The sequence below is a fragment of the Ambystoma mexicanum genome, chromosome 8, assembly GCF_040938575.1.
Source record: "Ambystoma mexicanum isolate Mex_15411 chromosome 8, UKY_AmexF1_1, whole genome shotgun sequence".
Classification (NCBI taxonomy): Eukaryota; Metazoa; Chordata; class Amphibia; order Caudata; family Ambystomatidae; genus Ambystoma; species Ambystoma mexicanum.
The window spans coordinates 625,060,847-625,083,661 of NC_090929.1; the positions used below are offsets into that span (position 1 = coordinate 625,060,847).

Here is a 22,815-nt window from a genome sequence, read left to right on the forward strand (position 1 = left end):
TTCGGGTCGACTCTTTCGCCGGGTGCTTTGACTCGCGGCGTTTAGATTTTTTGGGCTTTTCACCCGGGGTATCACCCTCAGCTGACTTCGAGGGGGTCGAGGCCGCTTTCTCGAAGATGCTTAGTATCTTTTTTCTGAATTCCTCCCACTCAGCCTGAGAGCTGTGTTTTGTGGGGCAATTTACTCTTTCAGGGGAACTAGAAGACAACAACAAAGGAGATCTTGTACGTCTCTTTTTCGAGTGTCTAGACCTCGACGAGTGGTGGGAGCCACTTCGAGACCTAGACCGAGAATGTTTTCGACGGTGAGGAGACGAATGTCTCGACTCTACCGCGGAAACTTTCGAGGAAGTTAAAACTGACTTACCTCTCTCGAGCTTCCCCTTACGCTCCTTCAAGGCTTTCGCCGTCATGGATAGGCATTCCTCACACTCCGAACACTGGTGTTCGATTCCCAGACACCACAAACAGATCCTGTGAGGATCCGTCAACGACATTTTCTTCCCACAGTCTCAGCATTTTTTGAAACCGGACCGAGGAGTCGTCGGGTCGGAGGAGGAAGCCATCGAGTACGAGTCGGTTTTCTCGAGGAAATATGAATATATTTTGACTGACGAACTGAGCAACGGTATTCCGAGGCACACGAAGCGCGGAAAAACGGAACTGAGCAACGGACGCTGCGCGTGGCCATTTATAGGCATGATGACGTCGGCGTCGATACGGTGGCTGTCGAGGAACACCTACTCGACGGATGTCGACGCACAGCGCCCACTATTGGGAATTTTTTTTTCCGAGGCCAGCAAGCTGGAGATACAAATATCATAGATAAGGAATGCGTCGGAGGACACAATCCCTTTCGAAAGCCCTGTATAGAGCTGGTAGCTGTATGTTATGCAGCATACTACGGTATCTTGTGGAATCATAAATATCCACTAAATCTGCTATTCGCAAGTGGTCAAAAAAGGGCCAGAATGGCTAAAAGCCTGCAGTCACTGTCCGGCTCCCCAATAGAGTTACACTGTGCATACGCTAAACAATTGACTATAACAGCTCAATACACAAAGACAGTTTAGTCAAATTACAAGCACTTGTGTTATAATAATATAACAAACAGGAGCGGCTCAAGGGCAGAGAAAAGGCCCACAGTTGCCGCCCCGTTAGAAACACAGCAGAGACTGCCTGTAAAAATTAAGCATACAACCGTAGCTGCTGGTTGTTAAAAGAACAAAACCCTGGTGCGGGTCAAAGGCCCTAGGCTCCCAGTCCCCACCCGGATAAGAGGTATGAATAGTTGATACAGTAAGCTATGCACAGCAAAAACTCCCACATGCAAACCTTCTAGCTGCTAGCTATAAGACCAGCACGGGTCATAGGCCCTAGGCCTGCAGTCCCAGCTCGGTGCAAGAATGATCAGCTAATTGATTAATAGGGCAAGCTGTACCACAGCACTGTATATCTTGTGGATCCCGAGCACAAACAAATCCACAAGAACAATCACTCTGCAATGTCTTAACTTTTAAACATGTACGAGAATAGTTGCTCCGTAGGGGTACAGGTCAGTATGGTATTTCTGTGTAAACAATTTTCTCAGAGTTCAGTTCCTGCAGTCAGGTTAGAGCAACTATAGATTCTTGTATATCCACTGGATAGCAGGGATGTGTGGCATGGCGTGACACAGACTGCAGACTGCAACTATGAACAGCCCTCACCGTGTGGATAGCAATGGAGATAGAGTTTAAAATGCAATAATAGAATTCCAAAACGAAAACCTAGCCAAACTGCAACCACTGCGGAAAACAAACGCTCCCAACATCCCAACATGCCCCTCAATGGCTGTAATAGTCCATTGGGTAGGCTATGAGAGAAGTACGTTTTTAGATAAAACTAGTGAGAGTTCAAACAGCCGGCTGACACAGTGCCAATCCCAGTACAGGCGTGTTAGTTACATTTTGCAGTTTGCCCACTTCCAGGATGCGGTCAAAAAATAGCAGGGAATGGATGTAGTGGAAACCCAGCATAGAGTGAAAACCAAAGTCTTGTATTACCTTATGAGGGTGGGAGGCAAAGCAATGCTACAGTCTCACTCTCCTCACGAACTGCACAGACTGCAAGACATTGCAGCCACATTCCGCGGCCCGCTCCGTGGAATGAATGAGATTTTGTAATAGTGCAGGCTCCTCCTCCCAGAACGAAGGCAAAGGCAATGGCAAACAGACTTGAAACAGGGCACAGACTGCAAGACACTCTGCAGCCACACTCCGCCATCCGGTGTCCCACTCCCTGAAGACCCCTCACCCAGGTGATCCTCCCGCACTGGTCCAGCCCCAGGAACTGGATCCAAAGGCGATGGCCGTGTCCTGGCCACCTGGATGACTGACCCGTCTGTACTAGCTGGTGAGACACCTTCAGGTTTCTCAGTGCCCAAGAAGAAAATTGGGACCATCTTCTAGGAGAGCTTTCCTTTACACCGTAACTGGAACAAAACTTCAAAAGACTCACTGAGGGATGGGGAAGTAAAGCTCATGGAGCAAATCTGCAGAGCTCAGATGTCATGTTGCTCAATCTCTGGCAGTTATACTACAAATGTATGACTGTAGGTGACAGGACCTTTGGAACCTTTATTAAATTGGGGCTTATATTAATCTCCCCTAAAGTAAACTCTCCTTTCCAAACAGATTATTCACATTTCATACTTATTGGAGTTTCATGCATCCAAGCTTCCTCAATCACTAACCCTCTCTGTTTTGCTTTAGTACTTTGTCCCATACTGTTTGTCCTTTTTTTGGTACCCTCTTTTTCACCTGGTACAACAGGAGGTGCCCTCAGTTCGCTTCCTGGCAGGGATAGGGCCGAGGCTCTCTCGGCGATGCGTTACAGACTAGTGGAACAACATAAACACATATGCCTTCCCTCCCACTCCCGTGGTACACAGGGTGATAAGATAAGGGAGTCCCAGCACCTCAGTATCATTGTGATAGCTCCTTGGTGGCCGGCGAGGCCATGGTTCTTGGAGTTGGTCAGCCCTTTGGACCAGTCACCAATGCACCTTCCGCTGGGCCCAGCTCATCTACTATCGCAGTGGGGGGGCACGGTCATCCACCCCGCCCCGCCCCGCAGAAGTTAGCCCTTGCAGTGTCATTCTTGAACAGGTCACACTAAAGCATCTGCGTCTGTCGCAGACTAACCTAGATATCATACAGGGCACTAGGAGCCATGCTACTAGGAGCCAGTACAAAAGCAAGAGGACTAGGGTTTGCCACTGGGCAAAAATCAAAGGAGGTTGATCTACTTACTTGCATGTTGGACAATGTACTATCCTTCTGAGCACACCTTGCTTACTCGGGGGTGCAAATAGAAACATGTAGCAACTATCTGGCGTCCATTGTAGCCTACTGGAACTCGGAGGAGGATGTTTTCTCATCCTCCAACCCGGTGGTTAAAAGACATCTGGCGGGCCTCACCAGGTTCTACCCGCCTATCAAGAAGCTCTGGTGGCTTACAACCTTTAAGGACAAGTTGGTGCTTAGACGCATCCAGTGTATTTGCCTAAAGTAGCAGATGCTGCAAGTAGTAATACACTGTGTGACAAAAGCATTTCATTCAATTTAAGACAGTCTGGGTTGTCAGAGACGTTACACCAAACCTTCAAATGACAGAGAATCAGCAGTTTAGGGCAGTGTAGGGCTTCAGAGCAAGATACAGCTCTAGGTTATCAAAAAAGTAACCAATAGAGCCCTTCGGGACCCTTTTAATTTCAACCATCCTAGTCTTCCCAGATCAGTTTTTTAGAATGTAAATAAAGCACAGAAAAATGGTCTGAGAATGTTTAGGCCTCTGTGACAGTATATTAAGTAATAGTTTGTTCTTCCCTGGAGGCTGCAGGTGTCACAGGTGGAATTTCCCTCCCAATTGTACAGTAGGAGCAGATGATGTTAGCGCAACCATTTGCGACTGTTCGTTACCACAAAATTGCCATGGCGAACAAGGATGGGTAACAGTGAGAAGTGCGCCGTAGAAAACATACTAATGTGATAAGGTCAGTAATATGACCTTGTCAAGAAGGAATAGGATTCCCTCCTAGCTTGGGGTGGGGAGGTCTACCAAGAAGCGGTCCACAGCCAATTCTACCCCAGAGGGGAACTGTGGCAGTTAAGAGGTCCCCAATTTCTATCCCTTGACCAAGTGCCAGCTATACATGTGCAGTACAAGAGAGGAAATGTATCGAGTGACTGTGAAGTGGATGAGTGTGTGAAAGGGGTGTCTGAGAAGATGATGGGCTAGAAATGTATTCATGTGGACGAGGGAGCAGTAGTGTGTGTGACAATACGCAAGTTATCTTCACTTCTCCACAGGAGAAAGCGCTTTGCCATGAGGCTGGGGAGGTGCGACTGCTACCCAATAGTCTCCCTAGTGGTGGTATAATGTGGGAGGACCTTCCCTAACCACACCTTCCATGCCAAACAACTTCCTTGAGAGTATATCCATGTATTTCTGTAGTGTAGGAGAAACAACCACAACAGAAAGTACCAGGACGAATAGCACAGGAGACATGAAGATTACTTACTGTGCTAGTACTGGTACGAGATGGCCCCGAAGATGCATAAAGATCAATCCATCAAGAGCAACAAAGGACTTTGACAATCCGCCTAGGTGGAACTGGCATCATTGTATAAGAAGAGAAGGACTGAAGACTTTGTCAAGTCCAGCTGGGAGAGGCAGCAGGTGTGATCGGGCGTGTTGAATCCTGTCGGCTGACCGGAGGGAACCACTAGTTGAGGATGCCGGCGCAGTGCTGAGGGAGCTCTCTGTGGGTCCATCTGGAGCAGACCCAAAGGTGACGCAGGAAGACTAAGGCAAGCACTGCAGGAGAGCGCAGCGCAGAGGCGAAGAGAAGACGCCAGGTGAGCCAAAGAGACACGCCCCTCTCCTAGGAAGCCCCAGTGGCATACCTGAAATCTCCAAAAAGGTAACAGGATGTACGAAAGACCTAGAGGGCATGGGATGGAGGAGAGGCAGAGCCGAGAGGCTCTCCGCCAACCCAGTACTAGCAGCCAAACTACTAAGAAGGGCGCATCGAGCACCAGAGGAGAACTTAGTAGGGAGTAGAAGAAGTGGAGGCGGCTGGTATTGAATGGTGGAGAATAGTAAGAGGGAAATATCAGAGACAAAAAAGTCGCAGAATACATGGGCATGATAGGAAGAAGACGGAATCAGGCAGAGTGTCTGAAAGGCACACCCCATTCTCCCATTTTGACAACTAACCACGGTGTAGGGTCTGTCTAGGAAGTATCTGATGGAGGATAGACAGATAAGGCATTTGCATTTAGATAGTCCCACATACTGACGACAGAATAATGGGTAAATATTCTATACATACTAACATGGGAAGGATTGGTGCTTTCTGGAGATGGGAGAGAGAGTAAGATGGGGATATGGGAGAGAGAGAGCGAGAGGAATAGAGAGAGAATGAGCTTGAGAGAGAGAAGGAGGGAAGGATGGAGAGGGGTAATGGAGAGAGAGAGAGGAGGTGAGCGGTAGAGAGGGAAGGGATCAAAGGGGAAAGAGGTGGTGAGGGGAGAGGAAGGGGCGAGGGAGGAGAGAGGTGGTAAAAGAGGAAATGGGCGAGAAATAATGGGAGAGAAAGAGAGCATGACAGCCCAAGGGCCCTGCAAAATCATTCATAAAGCACCCTTAAACTGTCACTGAGACTCTGAGTATTCCTTGAGCCATCTGTGACACTAACAATGAATCGCTATAAGGTGCGCAGCGGGTGTACTGATGACTCATCAAGAAAAACTGCAGGGGAAGGGAGATGACCCTTCCTTTAAATCAAATATTATATGAATCAGAATGGGCAATATGTTACCTATACTTGATACCATGTAAGAACTGATAATGACTACTTCACTTAGGTAAGGGGGCCACCAGATACATGTTCTAGCTTGCAACAGTGGGGTTACAATTTGAAAAGTTATACTCATATCAATTTCAAATGCTTTGTGTTATACACTGAAATGATTGAATACAATAAAAAGATGTTTAAATAAAGATAAAAGTTTCAAGGACGATCGGATTTTCTGTACCTCCACCCAATCGAAGATCTGCTCATCATTGGCTTTCTCTTCAATCACAAGTCTTGCTAACCGCTTGTCCAGTTCTTCTGCAGAGAATTCTTTCTTTGAAAGTGCATCGTAGGAACTGCAACAGTCCAACACAGTGAAGTCTAACTTCTGCAAAGGAATAATGCCATGATGTTATACAGAGAAGGCAAGATTTGCAGTTTATTAACATCTACAGTAACACAGGCATCATGCCTTTGGAGCTTAACAAACAGAAGAAATGCCTTTCAGTAATCAAATCTGGAAGAAACATCGGCATACACACACCACTGACCACTAGAAACTTTCAAACACAACTCTTCCCAAGAGTAATGAGACTTAAAGATCTTGTAAAAATCATCTAAAAACGGTAATGGTTTCAGAAGCCAGCATTAAAAGGAAAAGGCTTTCCAGAAGATAGTCTTGTCACAAAAATGCTTTTCGGAGGCCAACACCAAAAGGGAAAGGGGTTTCATATGTTATCGCACAGACGGAAATTACTTTTGAAAGTCTGGTCAGCACGATGAAGATAAGGGCTTTTGAGTTACCCTAAAGGTACAACTAGTTTTAAGAGAATGAAAAACAGAACCAAGTGTTTTTCATGGTCATTAAATTACACACACAGATTTAAGAGCTCATCAGCACACAAGCATGGCCTTCAGAAAGCATTGCACACGAGAAAAAGATTTTAGTGGTCCACATTGGAGGGTGACGAGTATTCTGAAATCAGTCCGTAGGAAATCCGCTTTTAGAAGTAATTGCACAAGGAAAGGTGTTTTTATAGAGAAGTACCACACATGAAAGGCTTTCGCAGCTCAACCATCATAGGTCAAAATGCTTTCAGGAAAAAATATTAACTGTGAAAGGACTTTAAGAGTTAAGCAACAGGAAAGGAGCATTAAGATGTCAGCACATCTAACATAAGCACTTAAGAATAAAGGGTTACAATGCAAAAGCAACACATAATAAAGGCCTATTGCATATCAGTTGCAGCCTAAGGCCTCAACAATGTCTGATCAACAGAACAACAGATGGTCTAATGTTTTATGGCACAGATATAGCTTACAGAGTAGAGTGCATTTAGACTGCTGGAAACACAAGTCAAAGATTTCTCAGAGAAAAACATATGGGTTCTGTACATGACCTAATTGCAGTGTAATTGTGGCATACTACTTCACATAACCAAAACAGCAACAATCAACAGCAGTCTTATTAGCAGTGTGTCAACCACAATCGCAATCTCACTTACTTTCTCACTGATAAATTTCTGTTCATCCTCCCCTTCAGGTATGAAATCTTTCCAATTCAGGCCAGCTTCCCTCCATAAGGCTCTGACTTTCTTATGGCTCTGAAATCATAAGGAATTCCAAATATTATTGTTATTTTCAACATGCCTTTTTTTTTTTATCTAGTGTTGTTCAAGTGAAGCAATGTGAGACAAGCATGGTGAAATGAAGCTATCTGGTTTTGTGAAGCTGCAAAAACAGAAAACGCACACATTTTTGAAAGTTTTAGTAGAAAGGACACTTGACCTATCTGTGGAATGTGATGCTCACGTGCTAAAATTAATTAAAAGTAACAATTTGGATAATCCAAGAGGCCCTTTGGGGACCACTTAGACATTTTAAAACATAAAACAACAGAGCTCTGCTATACCATCTCTTCCACAAATGCAAATTATTGCAATCTTCTGTTCATTCCACATATATTAAATAAATAACGTTAAAGAAATATTAACGTTTGCAATGAATGTTTGGGATACTTCGCATGAGAGAAGAGGAGGAATCTGGGGACCGAATATTTGAACTAAGCAACTTTTAAGTTGTTTAGACCAAGTATAACAATCGAACTGCGCCACGCACAAAAGATTTCTGCCACAAAGTACAAGTGTACAGTTATTTAATCAATGCCATGAACAGCCTGACATGTGTTTTGAGCGTAGCTCTTCCTCTGAGGCTGTTAGAGTACATACAGTCAAGCATATGTAGAGATGTACACAATAGTTAAGCACATCCATTCAGAAAGCATGGGCCAGGTATTGGTGGGCAACAAGTTGTCGGCATAGTGTGTAATCAGCAAATACACAATTAACAAGCATCAATTGTCATCATTCATAATACAGATTAAAAGAAAACAATTATGCATGTAGCAAAGAGTATTCATGTGCCATTCATTAAAAAAGCGATACGCGATATTCATATTACCCAATCAGGGATATCACCAGGGTAGTCCAAAACAACGAAGGAGAGAGAAATAGAACAAAACCTGCAGTTAGCAAAGTTGGTAGGTAGGGAGTCGTGGAATAAGTCTGTTCAATAACCACTAGTTATTAATTCAATAGCATATGCCAGAAGGAAATTGCATATTTACCATGTATTCTGCTCCAAATTGAAACACTGGTTATTAGAAATAAAAAATAATAAATAATAAATGATAAAAAATGAGTATGGATCAAAACCCGAAATAATTCCAACATGAGACGGTATGTGACACTATTTGCAAGCAAAGAATAGAAAATAAGTATCATTTACCAAACAGATAAGTGAATGAATCAAAACCGAACTCAAAAAAGCGTAACTAGAAGAGAAATAACATATACACTAATTAGCATTCTCTCCACCATGAGGAGACATGTATTTAAAAGTAATAAATCAAAGTAATGTTACCTTGATTAACTTGTAGTTGTCATTCTAAACATATATTTGCGGGCTGCAGCGTTCCCGGAGAGCCGGCATAGTTGTAAAAATTAGGTGTCAACAAGGCATCAGTCCGTAATTCCAACGTGCAACAATTGTAAAGACAAAATGAAATAAATGGCAATTGCCTAATTAGCTCAAAAATAGTATAATTAGCAATTAAAGCCACTAAATTAATTCAGGGATCGTGTGCAGGTTCACACATCCTGCTTACCTGCCGGTCTCGAAAAATGAATCGAAGGGAGAGCGCGCTGCCGCATCTCCAAGCAGCTATAACTAAAGGCTGTAGCCTATTACTGCAATACTAACGGCTAACCACTCACGCCGCCATCTTGGGAGTGTTGGGTGCAGTCATACTGCACCCAATCCAATGTTAAAAGTAAATTACAACAACGGAGCCCAGCTAATTAGAAAAAATGAAGAAAACATTTTTCATAATATTATTGAGCTTTGGATACTAGGCTAGCAGACAATATTGACCAAAACCATTATAAAAAGGGTAAAAAATACATACAAATAATAAGAAAAAAGAAGAACGACGGTGTCACCGCGGCCATGGGGAATCACTGCACTTCTGATTATTATGTAAATGTAAGCAATTCTTTGAATTGACATATTTATTACAAGGCCATGGTTATTTACACAGAACTCGCCACGAGTGCCTAACCACTCAACTGTAAATAGTATAAGCTCCATAAAGCAAAAAGCTTAATGTACAGCAAAAAGCCCTCGCAATTCAGAAATATCACTGGCAACATTATTAAGGATAGCAAACGCATGTCAACTATTCATTTTGTCAGAACTAAAGATATACTGTAGTAATTACATCAAACAAAACTTCATAAAAGTCAAGGAAAGAGGAAGGAAGGCAACATCATATGTATCAAATATAGGTCTATCACAAGAATACATGAAACTCATGATCTGAGTTAAGGCCTCTGGTGACCATTCTATGTTTGCAAATGAGGTGCGCTTCAAGTTGTCTAAGCTTAAGTTCCATATTGCCCCCTCTCTTGGGCAAAGAGACCTGATATAATCCTGTAAATCTTATATCCTTGGCATTATCCATTTGATGACAGGTCTGTCAATGATTGGCCAGTGGATATTTAGAGTCTTGTTTAGACAAGGTAGAAAAGTGTTCACGAATATGGATCTTGAGAGGCCTAATTGTGCTGCCAATATACATTTGACCACAAACACAAATAATACAATACACTACGAATTTCGAATTGCAATTAATAAATGCATTGATTACATGTTTGCCAGTTATTCCAAAATCAACAGTCTCAGTTTCCCAAGTATACATGCACATATTGCAGCTCCCACATTTGTGGAATCCTTTGATCCTGCCTTGTGAAAGCCATGTCCCCCCACTTAATGGTTGAGACAGAAAGGATGGCCATTAGATATTCTTAAGGGTCGGTGCTCTGCTAAAAGTAATAGCAGGGTTGGGCTCAAGAAAGTTAGCTAAATCTTGATCTAATTGCAGTAAATGTCAGTGACGTTTTAGAATCGCATAGATGCTGTTGCTGTCACTGTTGTAACGGGTAATAAGTCTTATTTTGTGAGGGCGCCCTTGAGCACAATTGGATTTATTTTTAGGTGTTAGCAGGTGTGCTCTTTTCATACTCGACACTACACGTTCGGCTTGAGTGAGTATGTGGGACTTATATCCCCATGTTATGAATTGACCATGAATAAAGTCTTTTTCTGCCACAAAATCAGCATCCCTAGAGCAATTTCTCTAGGCTCGAATGTATTCCCCTTTCCGGATATTATTAATCACCGAGTTTTTATGAGAACTGGAAGAATGTAGGACCGCATTGACAGAGGTGGGTTTCCTGTATGTTTTAGTCTGGAAACCATCCTGAGATACAGAGATATTAAGGTCAAGAAAATAAATGGTGCGGGTACTGTGCTGATATGTAAATTGGAGACCCCAACAATTAGCATTGAGAAAGTTAACGAATTGAGATAAATGATCCTCGGTACCTGTCCAAATCAAAATAGCATCATCAATAGGTATACTGATTGGATAAAGTCAGTGTTGGCAAACACATATAGCTGTTCAAAGTGGTGCATAAAAATGTTGGCCACTGATGGTGCAAAGCTAGCACCCATGGCTATGCCAAATAATTGCTTATAATATGTGTTGTTAAACAGGAAGACATTATTCTGCAAGGCACAAAGAAGCAATTATTTAATCATTTCGATATGTAGATGACAGGATGCAGATTGTTGGCGAAAAATGAAGTTAATGCTTTCAATAGCTTTAAAATGGAGTGTGACCAATGTGACATTAGATGGTGGTGAAAGGTTTTCAAGTATATGAAGAATGTGCATAGTATCACATATCGCTTTTTTATGAATAGCACATCAATACTCTTTGCTACATGCATAATTGTTTTCTTTTAATCTGTATTATGAATGATGACAATTGATGCTTGTTAATTGTGTATTTGCTGATTACACACTATGCTGACAACTTGTTGCCCACCAATACCTGGCCCATGCTTTCTGAATGGATGTGCTTACCTATTGTGTAAATCTCTACATATGCTTGACTGTATGTACTCTAACAGCCTCAGAGGAAGAGCTACGCTCGAAACACGTTTCAGGCTGTTCATGGTATTGATTAAATAACTGTACACTTGTACTTTGTGGCAGAAATCTTTTGTGCGTGGCGCACTTCGATTGTTATACTTGGTCTAATTTGCTTATACTGTGGATGCTGGGCAAGGCATTCACATACTAACAATTGACCGCAGCCGCACAGCCGTCTTAGAATTACGTTACAAGCACTGGGATCTTTTGGCCTCTTTGCCCAATTTCCCTTAAAGGAATGGTTCGCCCAAAATTTTTTATAGCCCAAAAAGATGGGCAATAATAAAACAAATATACTCACACTTTTTTTTTGTTAAGTTCCTATGTAAAATTTTGAGCAATTCAAGCAATTCAAATTGGAAAAGCAAGCACATGAGTGCATCCATTTTGTGAAATGGATGCCCGTCTGTGCTGGCTTTTGCGGCACTAATGAAGGAAAAGCCAGCCAGCTGTAGTAAACAAAAGCTACCACTGGGTGGCTTTTCCTTCATTGGTGCCGGGACTTGGAGGACGCTGACCGGAGACTACAGGCAGAAAAGCTGCAGCTGAATCTCGGTAAGTGCTATTTATTTATTTTTTTAAATAAGCACTAGCTGCGTTTTTTTTCCTAAGTTTTCCGGGCTGGAGGAGCCCGGAAAACTTAGAAATAAAACTGCAGCTTTAAAAATGTTGTATTTATGTTTGCGGTAGCTTTTAAAGCTACCGCAAACATAAATACAACGTTATTGTGTTTGAAAACGCTGCCGTTTTTCTTTCTAAGTTTCTCAGGCTCCTCCGAGCCTGAGAAACTTAGAAAGAAAAACCGCAGCATTTTCAATCACAACCACGTTGTGTTTCTGCCTAAATCTGCTTTCCCATTTGGGGCTCTCGGGCTCCCGACTGGGAGCCCTAGAGCCCCAAATGGGAAAGCAGATTTAGGCAGAAACACTGCAGCATTTAGCATTGCAGAAAACAACCGCGTAGTGTTTCTGCCTAAATCTGCTTTCCCATTTGGGGCTCTCCGGCTACCCACAAGGAGCCCAAGAGCCCCAAATGGGAAAGCAGATTTAGACAGAAACACTGCAGCATTTAGCATTGCAGAAAACAACCGCGTTGTGTTTCTGCCTAAATCTGCTTTCCCATTTGGGGCTCTCGGGCTCCCGAGAGCCCCAAATGGGAAAGCAGATTTAGGCAGAAACACTGCAGCATTTAGCATTTCCCATATGGGGCTCGCGGGCCCCCCGTGGGGAGCCCGAGAGCCCCAAATGGGAAATCAACTGTAGGCAGAAACACTGCGGCATGTAAACACAACCGCGTTGTGTTTCTGCCTGCCTTGGCTTTCACTTTGGGTCTCCGGTGCTCCCCTGGGGGAGTACCAGAGACCCAAAGTGATAGCCACGGCAGGCAGAAAAACAACGCAGTTGTGTTTGAAAACGCTGCAGTTTTTCTTTCTAAGTTTCTCAGGCTCCTCCGTTTCGGAGGAGCCTGAGAAACTTAGAAAGAAAAACTGCAGCGTTTTCAAACACATTAACGTTGTATTTATGTTTGCGGTCGCTTCAAAAGCTATCGCAAACATAAATACAACGTTTTTAAAGCTGCGGTTTTATTTCTAAGTTTTCTGGGCTCCTCCAGCCCGGAAAACTTAGAAAAAAAAACGCAGCTAGTCCTTATTTTTTTAAAAAAATAAATAGCACTTACCGAGATGCAGCTGCAGCTTTTCTGCCTGTAGTCTCTGGTCTGTGTCCTCCGAGTCCCGGCACCAATGAAGGAAAAGCCACCCAGTGGTATCTTTTGTTTACTACAGCTGGCTGGATTTTCCTTCATTAGTGCCGCAAAAGCAAAAGCCAGCACAGGCGGGCATCCATTTCACAAAATGGATGCGCCCATGTGCTTGCTTTTTCAATGTTTGAGCTTGAATTGCTCAAAATTTTACATAGGAACTTAAAAAAAAAAGTGTGAGTATATTTGTTTTATTATTGCCCATCTTTTTGGCCAATAAACATTTTTGGGCGAACCATTCCTTTAACTTTAAAGTTGTGCTCGTCTTCGTATAAGGTGCCAGGATATCAAATGATTCCCAAAGCAGTACTGAAAAGAGGATGGCTATGAAGTGGATAATTGGGCTAAGCAATTCTGCTGGATTGACCGGTTCAACTGAATCTGAACAATTGTGTTAATATTTATATAATATGCGCACAAAAAGAAAAAAAAAACAAACGGAAGGCCATTATGTATTCAGGCAAGCACGAATTTCTATAAATATACTGTTATTTTGCAGAAATGTGTTTTCCTTACGGCACTAACCCTAAATTATTTTGTTGGTCCTGTTGCTTGTCATACCCCAAGATGATAGTGTCTGTCCATTAAAGGGAACTTAAAATTGATTGTAGAGGACTGGGTTGACAGATGCGCCTTGATAGACTTCAATTACAATCATTCAGATTCTATTCATTGAAAACATTGAACGCGGAATCAGTTAACTGATAAGATAACAAAACAGTTTTGCGGAACAGGTACTTTTAAGAAATCCTCCCGATTAGCCACTAGAAAGAGGTGAAACACGTATTGAGATCTTGATTAAATAAAGATGTTTTGATATAATTCCTAAAATTCTTTGAGTAAACAAAATTTGAATGAGAAATCTGAAGTTTTGAATCAGTGAGATCTTGACTACAATACGATCTAAATGAAATTTCCAAAGTTTTGAATGAGTAGATAGAATCTGAATTGTTGTAATTGAAGTCTATCAAGGCGCATCTGTCAACCTAATCATCTACAATCAATGTTAAGTACATATTTTACTTTGGGTTGAGGCTTCTAGGAATGGAACCTGCCTGTGCTGAGCAACAATTATATTTTGATTGTGAGTTTGGCAAGATCACAGGAGCAGTTTTGGGGTTAAGCCTGAGCCCCAGTTTGGTAAGTAAGCAAAAGGTTTTTTGCTCCCGGTTATCTTGTTTTAGAGATTTGAAATGATATCCATAACACTTTGGTTGGTACGAAGTGATTTGTTTATTTATGGTCAGCCGACACGTGTTTCGACCCGTAGGGTCTTTCTCAAGGCAGGTCGGTTTGCTGAATGCCCTCAGTGGGGTATTGTTCAATTTGGGACTGTCCTTGCGACAGTCCTGGCTCCTATTGGGCCCTGTGTGTTGTGTCTCTAAAACAAGATAACCGGGAGCAAAAAACCTTTTGCTTACATATTTTACTTAATGTGGACAATAGTACACTAGTGTGACAATGCTCTGTAGCTTCCCATACTATGAAAATTTCTCGACGTTAGGGAGAGAATGTTGCCAATTATTTCTAAAGACTTTGGATGCCGTTAAGTAAAGCTATTTTGACTAGACTGCAAATTCATTGGGAGCTCCTTATTTACTTTACTTTTTTATGTATACTCTAGCTTCCTTAACATTACACATTTTTTTCCATTAATCCAACTGTTCCCAAGGTACAGGAATACATCCCAGGATTACAGCTTCGAGGCGGTCATTCCAGAATTGATGCCACAGCTCCATAAAGAAGCCACTTGCGCTATTTGACATCAGCTGCGCCTTTATTTCACAAACACAAAGGCAACAAAAAGGTGGAGAAATTAAGTACACAAATAGGCCAAATAAGAAAATATCCACCAGTAACCACAGAATGTAGCAAGGTTGGAAGGTGATGAGTAATCTGCAGAGAAATAGTGTAAGCATTACCGGAAGTTAGTAGCTCCTCCTTTTATGGAATCTTTTTTCAGATGGCTCATGTAGAAAAACTTCATACAACTGAAAACACACACACAGGAAGGATGGTCTGAGGGGAAAATGGAGCAGCAACTGATCCACAAACTGATGAAAAAGTGCTCTGCAAAAAGGTTAACCACTGGCTTCAAAAACAAGCTAGCAGTGTCTGGTAGGACTGAACAGAAGTGTAGCCTTTAAATTGTGCCAAACTCTGGTTAACTTTGGTGTCAGGCATAGCCGAAGGAGCTGGATCCAAACTTTACTTAACAAAATGGGATGGGCGTTCTTATGTATTATCATTTGTGGGAACGCATTCTGATAACACAAAAAACATTCTTATCTAATGCTTCTAATATTATAGCTAACGCTGTTTACTATTAAATATATGCTATCCACATATACAGAGCAAAATGAATATCAGCATGTTCTCTCGGCTTCAAACTTCCAAAACTGGGAGCGTGCGCTTGGTCATTTTATGTATCATTACGTTGCCATGTCAGCAAACCAAAATATCCTTCCCCTTTGTCTGACTAGATTTATTCAAACCTTTTACCCATTTTTTGGTTATAGCTTGTCTCCCTATGTGAGAGAGGGTACGCCCAGATGTAAGTCCCTTGCTTGCAGCACCAGATGCTCCTCACTGATGAGGCCAAAGAAGGCGCAAACATGTTTGGGGCCACTTGTATTTCCGGGCTGAAGGGACCTGTCCTAGCAGTTTGGACTGGGCTGCAACCATTGGTGGCAGTACCTGACTGATTTGCGTATGGATCCCTTTTGCAATGGCGCAGAAGGTAAAAACAAAGGTGGTGGGGAAGGTTGCTCAGAGCAGTGTGTAAGGAAGGCATTGTATCAACAGTAAGACAGACAAGTGACCACAGTTCAAGGGTGTTTATTGAATTTCAAAAAGGGTGTGATGAACGCCTTTCTAATCCCAAATCTACAGATGGAAGCAAGCTACGGCCATACAATAATAATAATGCAGTCCTAGTGGAGTCTTATCAAAATAAAAGGGCCTATACTAAAAAAAGGTTTGCCAATCGTTATTGCTAAATACAAATAGTGTGGGATAGTGTTCATGTAAAAGAAAGAAGTGTTCACAAAATGATAGGTCAGGATGTTCAGGCTTTTGGCCTCCCTTCCCTATGTTTTCAGCACAGGACAAGGCAGTTCACTCGAGCAAAGCACACACTCTGGCTCTTCGGCACAAGGACACAGTTCCATTACCGGCATCAGGGCCTTCTGGGCCCAAGTCTCTTTCCCAATAAACGTTTCTTGATTCAGAGGGCCTGATGTATCAAAAACAAATGAAAAGTTATTTTCCTTTCAAAAGTATTCAATTCGGATGAGTCACTCTTCACCCTGGATCCCCCTCAGCCGGGCTCAGATCCCCCTTTACAATGTTCAGAGAATATTCTTTCTCTGGTGACTCATGGTTCACCTCGGATTCCGCTCAGCTGGTCTCAGATCCTTCCTCTTTACACAATTAGTCTCCCCCCAGCCAGGCTCGGACCAAATTCAGTATGCATCAAACTATTGAAGGCTTACGAACGTGCACAGGGTTTAGCTTGGCCTGTTGCAGGACCACTTCGGTCTCAATATTGCCTTCTCACAATTGCCAACCAGTTGGATATCTAACTGGGACCACTCTGCCTATGGTTTCTTTCGTGGCCTCCAAAGTTCAATCCCTCCTCTGGGTTTCAATTATGTTTGCGTCACTCGTCACATACGTTTCACACACTGTTCTCTTTAGATCTCTTCATACAATGCTGCCGTTTGCAACCTTTGTTCTTACACAGGCTGGTCTGGTATCAGTCTCTCCAACTCACCGGCTGTGCGTCTTCACTGGCGCTGCTTTGTTGTAGGAGCCAAGGACAGTACCACAGCGGCAAAGGCTGCTCCCCGCCTTGGTTATCGACGCGGGAGAGCCCCGGGTACCTCTGACACAATACAGGTTTCTTCAGCTTTAGTCCCAGGTCTTAGGTTTCTTACTTTCCAAGGTTCAGGAAAGTAACGGTCTGAAGAGGTCAAGGGCACTTCACTTCTTGCAACCCTTTCTGGTCTTGCCCTCTTTCTCCTCGTATTAAACTGCCATCTTGGAACTGTTGCTTCCTCGTGTGCTTTGCCTTGCTGAAAGTGTGCTTTCGTGCTCCGCCTTTTATCCGTGTGAGAAAGTGTTTGGAAGTCAGGTGTGTGTAATGATCCGTAATTGCCTGACTTTGCCTGACCATTGCATTGGGAAATGCCAGGTATACGGCTCTGGTGTTAGTCCGTTTTTGCTCATGGTGAGCGGTCCGTGAGAAAGTGTTTGTGTCAGGAAAGGGGTGGGGGTGAGTTCCTAAGTATCCTACCTGGTAGGATGGGGAAAAAAGTTGTTACAGGGAAGGGGATACCGCGTCTCACCATCCGGTGTCCCACTCCCACGCCCACTCCCTGAAGACCCCTCCATCCAGGTGATCCTCGCGTACTGGCCCACCCCCATGAACTGTATCCAAAAGCGATGGCCATGTTCTGGCCACCTGGATGACAGATCCTTGGGGACTAGTGGGTGAGACACCTTCAGGCTTCTCACAAATGCCAGTGGTTAAGATTTATTCAAACCCTTCCACCCATCACTTTTTTATTAGAGGTTTGGTGCTGTGCAAGGGGAAGGTGCTGGACCCACAATTTACAAAACAAAACAGAGTGGGCGCCTCCAATTATTATCATTAGTGGGAACGCATTCTGATAATACAAGAAACATTCTTATATAATGCTTGTAATATTATAGCTATCGCTGTTGAGTGTTAAATATAGGCTAACCAAATGAATAGAACAAAATGTTTTCTCGGCTTCAACCGTCCAAAAATGGGAGCATGCACATGGCCATTTGATGCATCATTACATTGCCATGTCAGCAAACCGACATATCTTTGCCCCTTGTCTGACCACATGGAAATTAATAACAAACTCTTGTATGCATAATGCTGCTTCTCTCCATCCCCATCCCCATCACACGCAGTCAACAACGTGGGTTGCTGGTTCTGGCACAACATCAACCTCCCAATTGTGGCAATATCAGCTACAAAGAGAAGAACAAACATAATATTTATTCCCAACCTGATGGGTCTCTACGTAACCCAAAATGTATTTCCATTTTTAATAAGTGGAAAATACTTAAAAAGGAAAAATAACCACCAAGAAAAAAATGAGGAAAAAAAACATATACAAAAAGTGAAATAACTGACACATATGTGGATCATATGTGTGTCAAAAATATTTTGAAAAAACGGGGCAGACGACATTGGATTAAACATATCATCATGCTAGGAATAGAGCAGACATGTCAACTGGTGAGCTTAATCATGATACTCTTTATGCTGAAGTAGTTTGATGTTGTGTCCCTCACAAGATAAAATGGGTGTCCAAATAGCTCTCTACTTGATAATCAGGATGACCTTGTGTGTCCACTTAGTATAATGGCACTTAGTATAATGGCAACTACGGGTAAACCATGCCCCTAATCTAGTGGCCAATTATCCTGCCAAAACGGTTATGAAACATCGAAACGAAAGAATATGACAGTTACTTGCCATAGTGATTTATGTACTCTTAGTTCATAGTTCTTTTTCCGCAAATGTATGGGATGCATGTTGTTGGGTGACACAACTGGGGCCATTTTGCACAGCAAATACTCAAAAGCATTTTGGAAGCCGGTTTGCATGGACAGGCCTTAGAACCAAGCTTCCATGACATTCTCCTGCTTCAATAACTTGCTCTTACCATCCATGCCAGGTGAGAAACAACTTATAGTGTGAATGAAGGAAGGGCGTAAGGATGAAAGAGGGCTACAGAGCAGGAGTATAGAAGTCACTACAGTGAGTAACTATTACATACTCCTACATCCCGCCCTCTTTTCTCCATAGTTATGAGAGACTCTGAAGCAACAGCTATAAAGTGTCAATGGATCTGCGTTACTTGGAAATAAAGAGGTTTCACAAAATTGCCTGGGCATCCACTCTCAAACTGGAGTGCATTTAATAATGGGTAGAGAATGCACACAAAGTCATGCAAATGGTTTCCTTGTAAATTACTTCAATAGGGACGTGTCCTTGGAAAGCCACTGCGGTTGCTTTGAAGTGAACTTCATGATTTTGCATTACATTAGGTGGCGGCAAATGACGGGCCTTCTAAGTCTGTAAACTACATGGAACTTCCCATCTTGCAGCCTCAAATACTTGTTTTGCCACCACAGGGCCTCCATAAGTGTTGACAAGTTTTTTGAGGAATTGAATGCCTTTAGCTTGGTCCAAGTAAAACTTCGGGGCCTGAGGACATTTACATTGTGCAGGGTTCTTTCTGACTCGGCAGAAGGATTTAGAAAGAAAGTAGGTAGGTATATTTCTGGACTGATCAACGCTGTATGAACTGTAGACAAAAAGGAATAGTGGGGGCAAAGCACCTTTGTGTTGCTATAAAATACAATGTAGGGTTCAGGGGTGGAAATAGCTTGAAGCTTGATAATCTGCCTAGGGAAGAGACAGACAAGAAAAACAATCCTCCTGACCAAAGTTGCAGAGAGACCCAAGCCATGTTCTCAAAGGTTTATGAGGAATAGCTGCAAGCTCCACGTTTAGTTTCCAGACTGATTGAGGGGACTTAACTGGCAGAAAAACATTTGAACGTTCTTTATGATGGCGTTTGACCACTTTATTATCACTTGAGAAAGACCAATCACCAGAGTTGAGGGAAGCTCCAAGGGTATTTGGGGAAGTAGGGCAAGCACCCACCTGCAGTTCTCAGCTCACCAGGAAAGCAATACATGACAAAACTGAATCTAGATAAGATTCTAGTAGGTGTAATCCTAAATTCAGAAATGAATGGCAAAAGTGCAACCATTTGCTGCGATACGGCTGACGAGTCGAAAGCTTTCTTGCAGTCTAGTTGATGAACATATTGTCTGTCTTCTGCAATGCCCACTGAAGGCACCATGTTAGTTGCTCAGGGACCAAGCTTCCAAGCTCAGCAACTAACCAGAGGGGTGGAGAAGCAAGGGCCCTCTGGGCAAATGAGGTGGGCCCAGGTGGAACAGAATATGTAGGTGAAGCAGAATGGAGCAAGTTGCAATTTCCGCAAAGGAGAACATGCCTAGAGGGCATAAAAATCATTGAGCAACCTGGGCACCTTCTGAGCTTGCATACCACTCTTGCAATTGGGGGAAAGTTGTAGGTGGTTGCATCAGGCCAACTGTTGCCCTAGTAATTGCCCCAAGACTTGGCCCCTTGTACACCCAAGATGCATATAGCTAGCCCGGTTATTCTTGATGTGTGGCAAGAAAAAGGATCTGTGAAATACCACATATCCAGAATCAAGGTTCCATCACTTGTGGATAAACTCCCACTTATGATTCAAATAAGTAAGATAGCGGAGGGAGTTTGCTTTGGTTCTGCTCTCTCGCACCATGTGGGGTGCAAATGGTAAAGGGCCATGCAAAGAGGGCATTTCCCAAAACTTTACCTCATTCATGTAAAAATGGGGAGAGACGTTGTTCCCCTTGCTGGTTTACAGAAAACATAGGGGTTCTGGTGTATGTAAGGATATCTACAACCTTGCCAAGAATAAAAAGGAGAAAGGCTTTGAGATCCAGCAGAAGATACTTCAGGTCTAGAAAATGTATATGATCTGTATGTTTCTGATCTGTCCAAACCTCGTGGACTGACAGGTTGCTTAGTGTGGCCCACAAACCAAAAAACACAGAGAAGTCCATCGTCATTGTATGTTGGGGGACTGGATTTCAAAAAGACAGCTTCATTGCAGACCAATATCCTGGCCCTACAAGTGATCGTCCTGGATGGAAACATGGATTTGCAGCAGGAGGCCCTAAAATAACACAATTGTCACAAGTTTCTCCCCTTCTCACCTGTTTCCCTTTGCGTGTGACCTTCTTGGAAGTGACTTCCTTCTTTCTTACTGTCTGAGACTTGTATAGGCCTGGGCGCGGGTCTTCGGATTCCAGCGCGAGTTCACCAGCTGTCCTTCACCAGGTAGCGTTCAGTATCCAGGACGTGGAGCCAGGAGGAGGGTAGAGTTCCAGGCTCGGAACGAGTCCGAAGCGCCGTAGGACCGAGCACAGGACTAATCCAGGAAAATGCACGGATAAGCGGTAAGGAGGGATACAAACGTGGCTCCAGGAAAAGAAGAAAGGAAAAAGGGAATTGGAAAGAGTACGGAAGCGGACTCCAACAACACACGTCAACTACTCCAAGCAGTAGCGTTGAGCCGCGCAGAGCCGCGGGGGCGTGGCTATTTTCTAGGAAGTCGAACATTACGCACAAGGGCTGGAGTGCGGCGTTTCAGAACCGTCGGCCATGTTGGAAGGATCACAGAGTTCATACCGCGGTGCATCATGGACCATGAAGTCCAGAATGGACGAATTTGGCGGTTCATGACAACAATCGGGGGCCGGGGGGGGTAAAGGGACGCAGATATATCCAGTGAAACCACCAGCAGTGATGGTGACTCAAGACCACAGGGTAGCCCAAACAGATCGCAGGGTAATACAAACATACCAGCATAAAAATCATGAGCATGCATATCACCCTTGCAATTGGGGAAACGTGTAGGTTTAATTCCATTGAGTGATCCAGAAACAAGGGGTACCTCCTCATCATCTACAATTGTGGCTCCATAACCCACCACCTCAGGTCCCAGAGGATCTTTTTTTAGAAGAAAGAGGACCTGACGAGGTAACAAAAAACCTAAGACCAAAGAAGAAAGCAAAATTTAATGATGAACATATTTAGTAAATATATATCTGACTAGGAACTCTACATCTTGGACTTCTGTCTTTCATTCATCCCAACCTGCAATACATTTCTCTTTGAGGAACACATTAATCTCCTTAAACGGATACGCAAAATGAAGTTGAAGGTTTTCTTCGACTCCCAGCCTATAATTGAAAAAGGTACATTTTACCCCAGTGTACAAAATGTGGTTTTGGATGTTTTTGAAACAAACATTTTGAAAGACTTTAAGACCATCAAATACAACTCTGCTAAGGATTTTACCTTAGGAAACGCCAGCACAGACATATTAATCAACTAGTCAATGATACCTCCATAACTATCAAGGCCGTTGATAATGGAGGGGGTATAGTGATTATCGATTCAAATTTTAACACAGGTTTGCCTGAACTTACATAGGGATACACATACCTATGGCTATTGACCCTAGTGAAGACATAAATTAAAGTTACTCAACATAGTGACTACAGTACTCATAGTTCATAGTCCCCTTTCCTTGTCGGCATCCCCCAACATGGCGATGGTATCGTAAACTTTGACAGCAAAAAATTGAGCTTCCCCTTTAAAATTAGTATAGCACGCAGGTGCGTGGGCTCGGACGTGGGAACAACCCGCTGCGGCCTCGCCCTCCAGCGCCTCACCTCAGTCCCCTTTGAACACATCGGCCGCTTAGATACCTAGCTATGCTTATTAGCAGGGGAATGTGGGTGGGATGTATGGAGGAAAGGGGACTATCGACTATGAGTACTCTAGTCACTACGGTGAGTAACTTGAATTACTCATATGTCACGTCCCCTTTCCTCCATCCTTGTGGGTGATTCCACTGAACAAGATCATAGGGTGGAGATGTGACAACCTGCCTTAGATCTAGGACGAAGCAACAAAGTTCTTCAGAACCGCCTGACCGAACTCAGCATTGTGCCTCGAGCTGG

General features: G+C 43.2%; 1 protein-coding gene across 12 annotated transcripts in view; it reads right to left on the reverse strand.

Moving 5' to 3' along the window:
• Nucleotides 1-22,815, reverse strand: part of EIF4G3 (eukaryotic translation initiation factor 4 gamma 3) — a 4,880,525-nt gene that overhangs the window by 256,853 nt on the left and 4,600,857 nt on the right. For all 12 annotated transcript variants that reach the window (XM_069610350.1, XM_069610349.1, XM_069610345.1 and 9 more), the window contains 2 exons: nucleotides 7,347-7,445; nucleotides 6,083-6,229 (listed from right to left, as the gene is read on the reverse strand). In XM_069610350.1, the coding sequence (XP_069466451.1) occupies nucleotides 6,083-6,229; nucleotides 7,347-7,445 (246 nt within the window). The remainder of the gene's footprint in view (nucleotides 1-6,082; nucleotides 6,230-7,346; nucleotides 7,446-22,815) is intronic.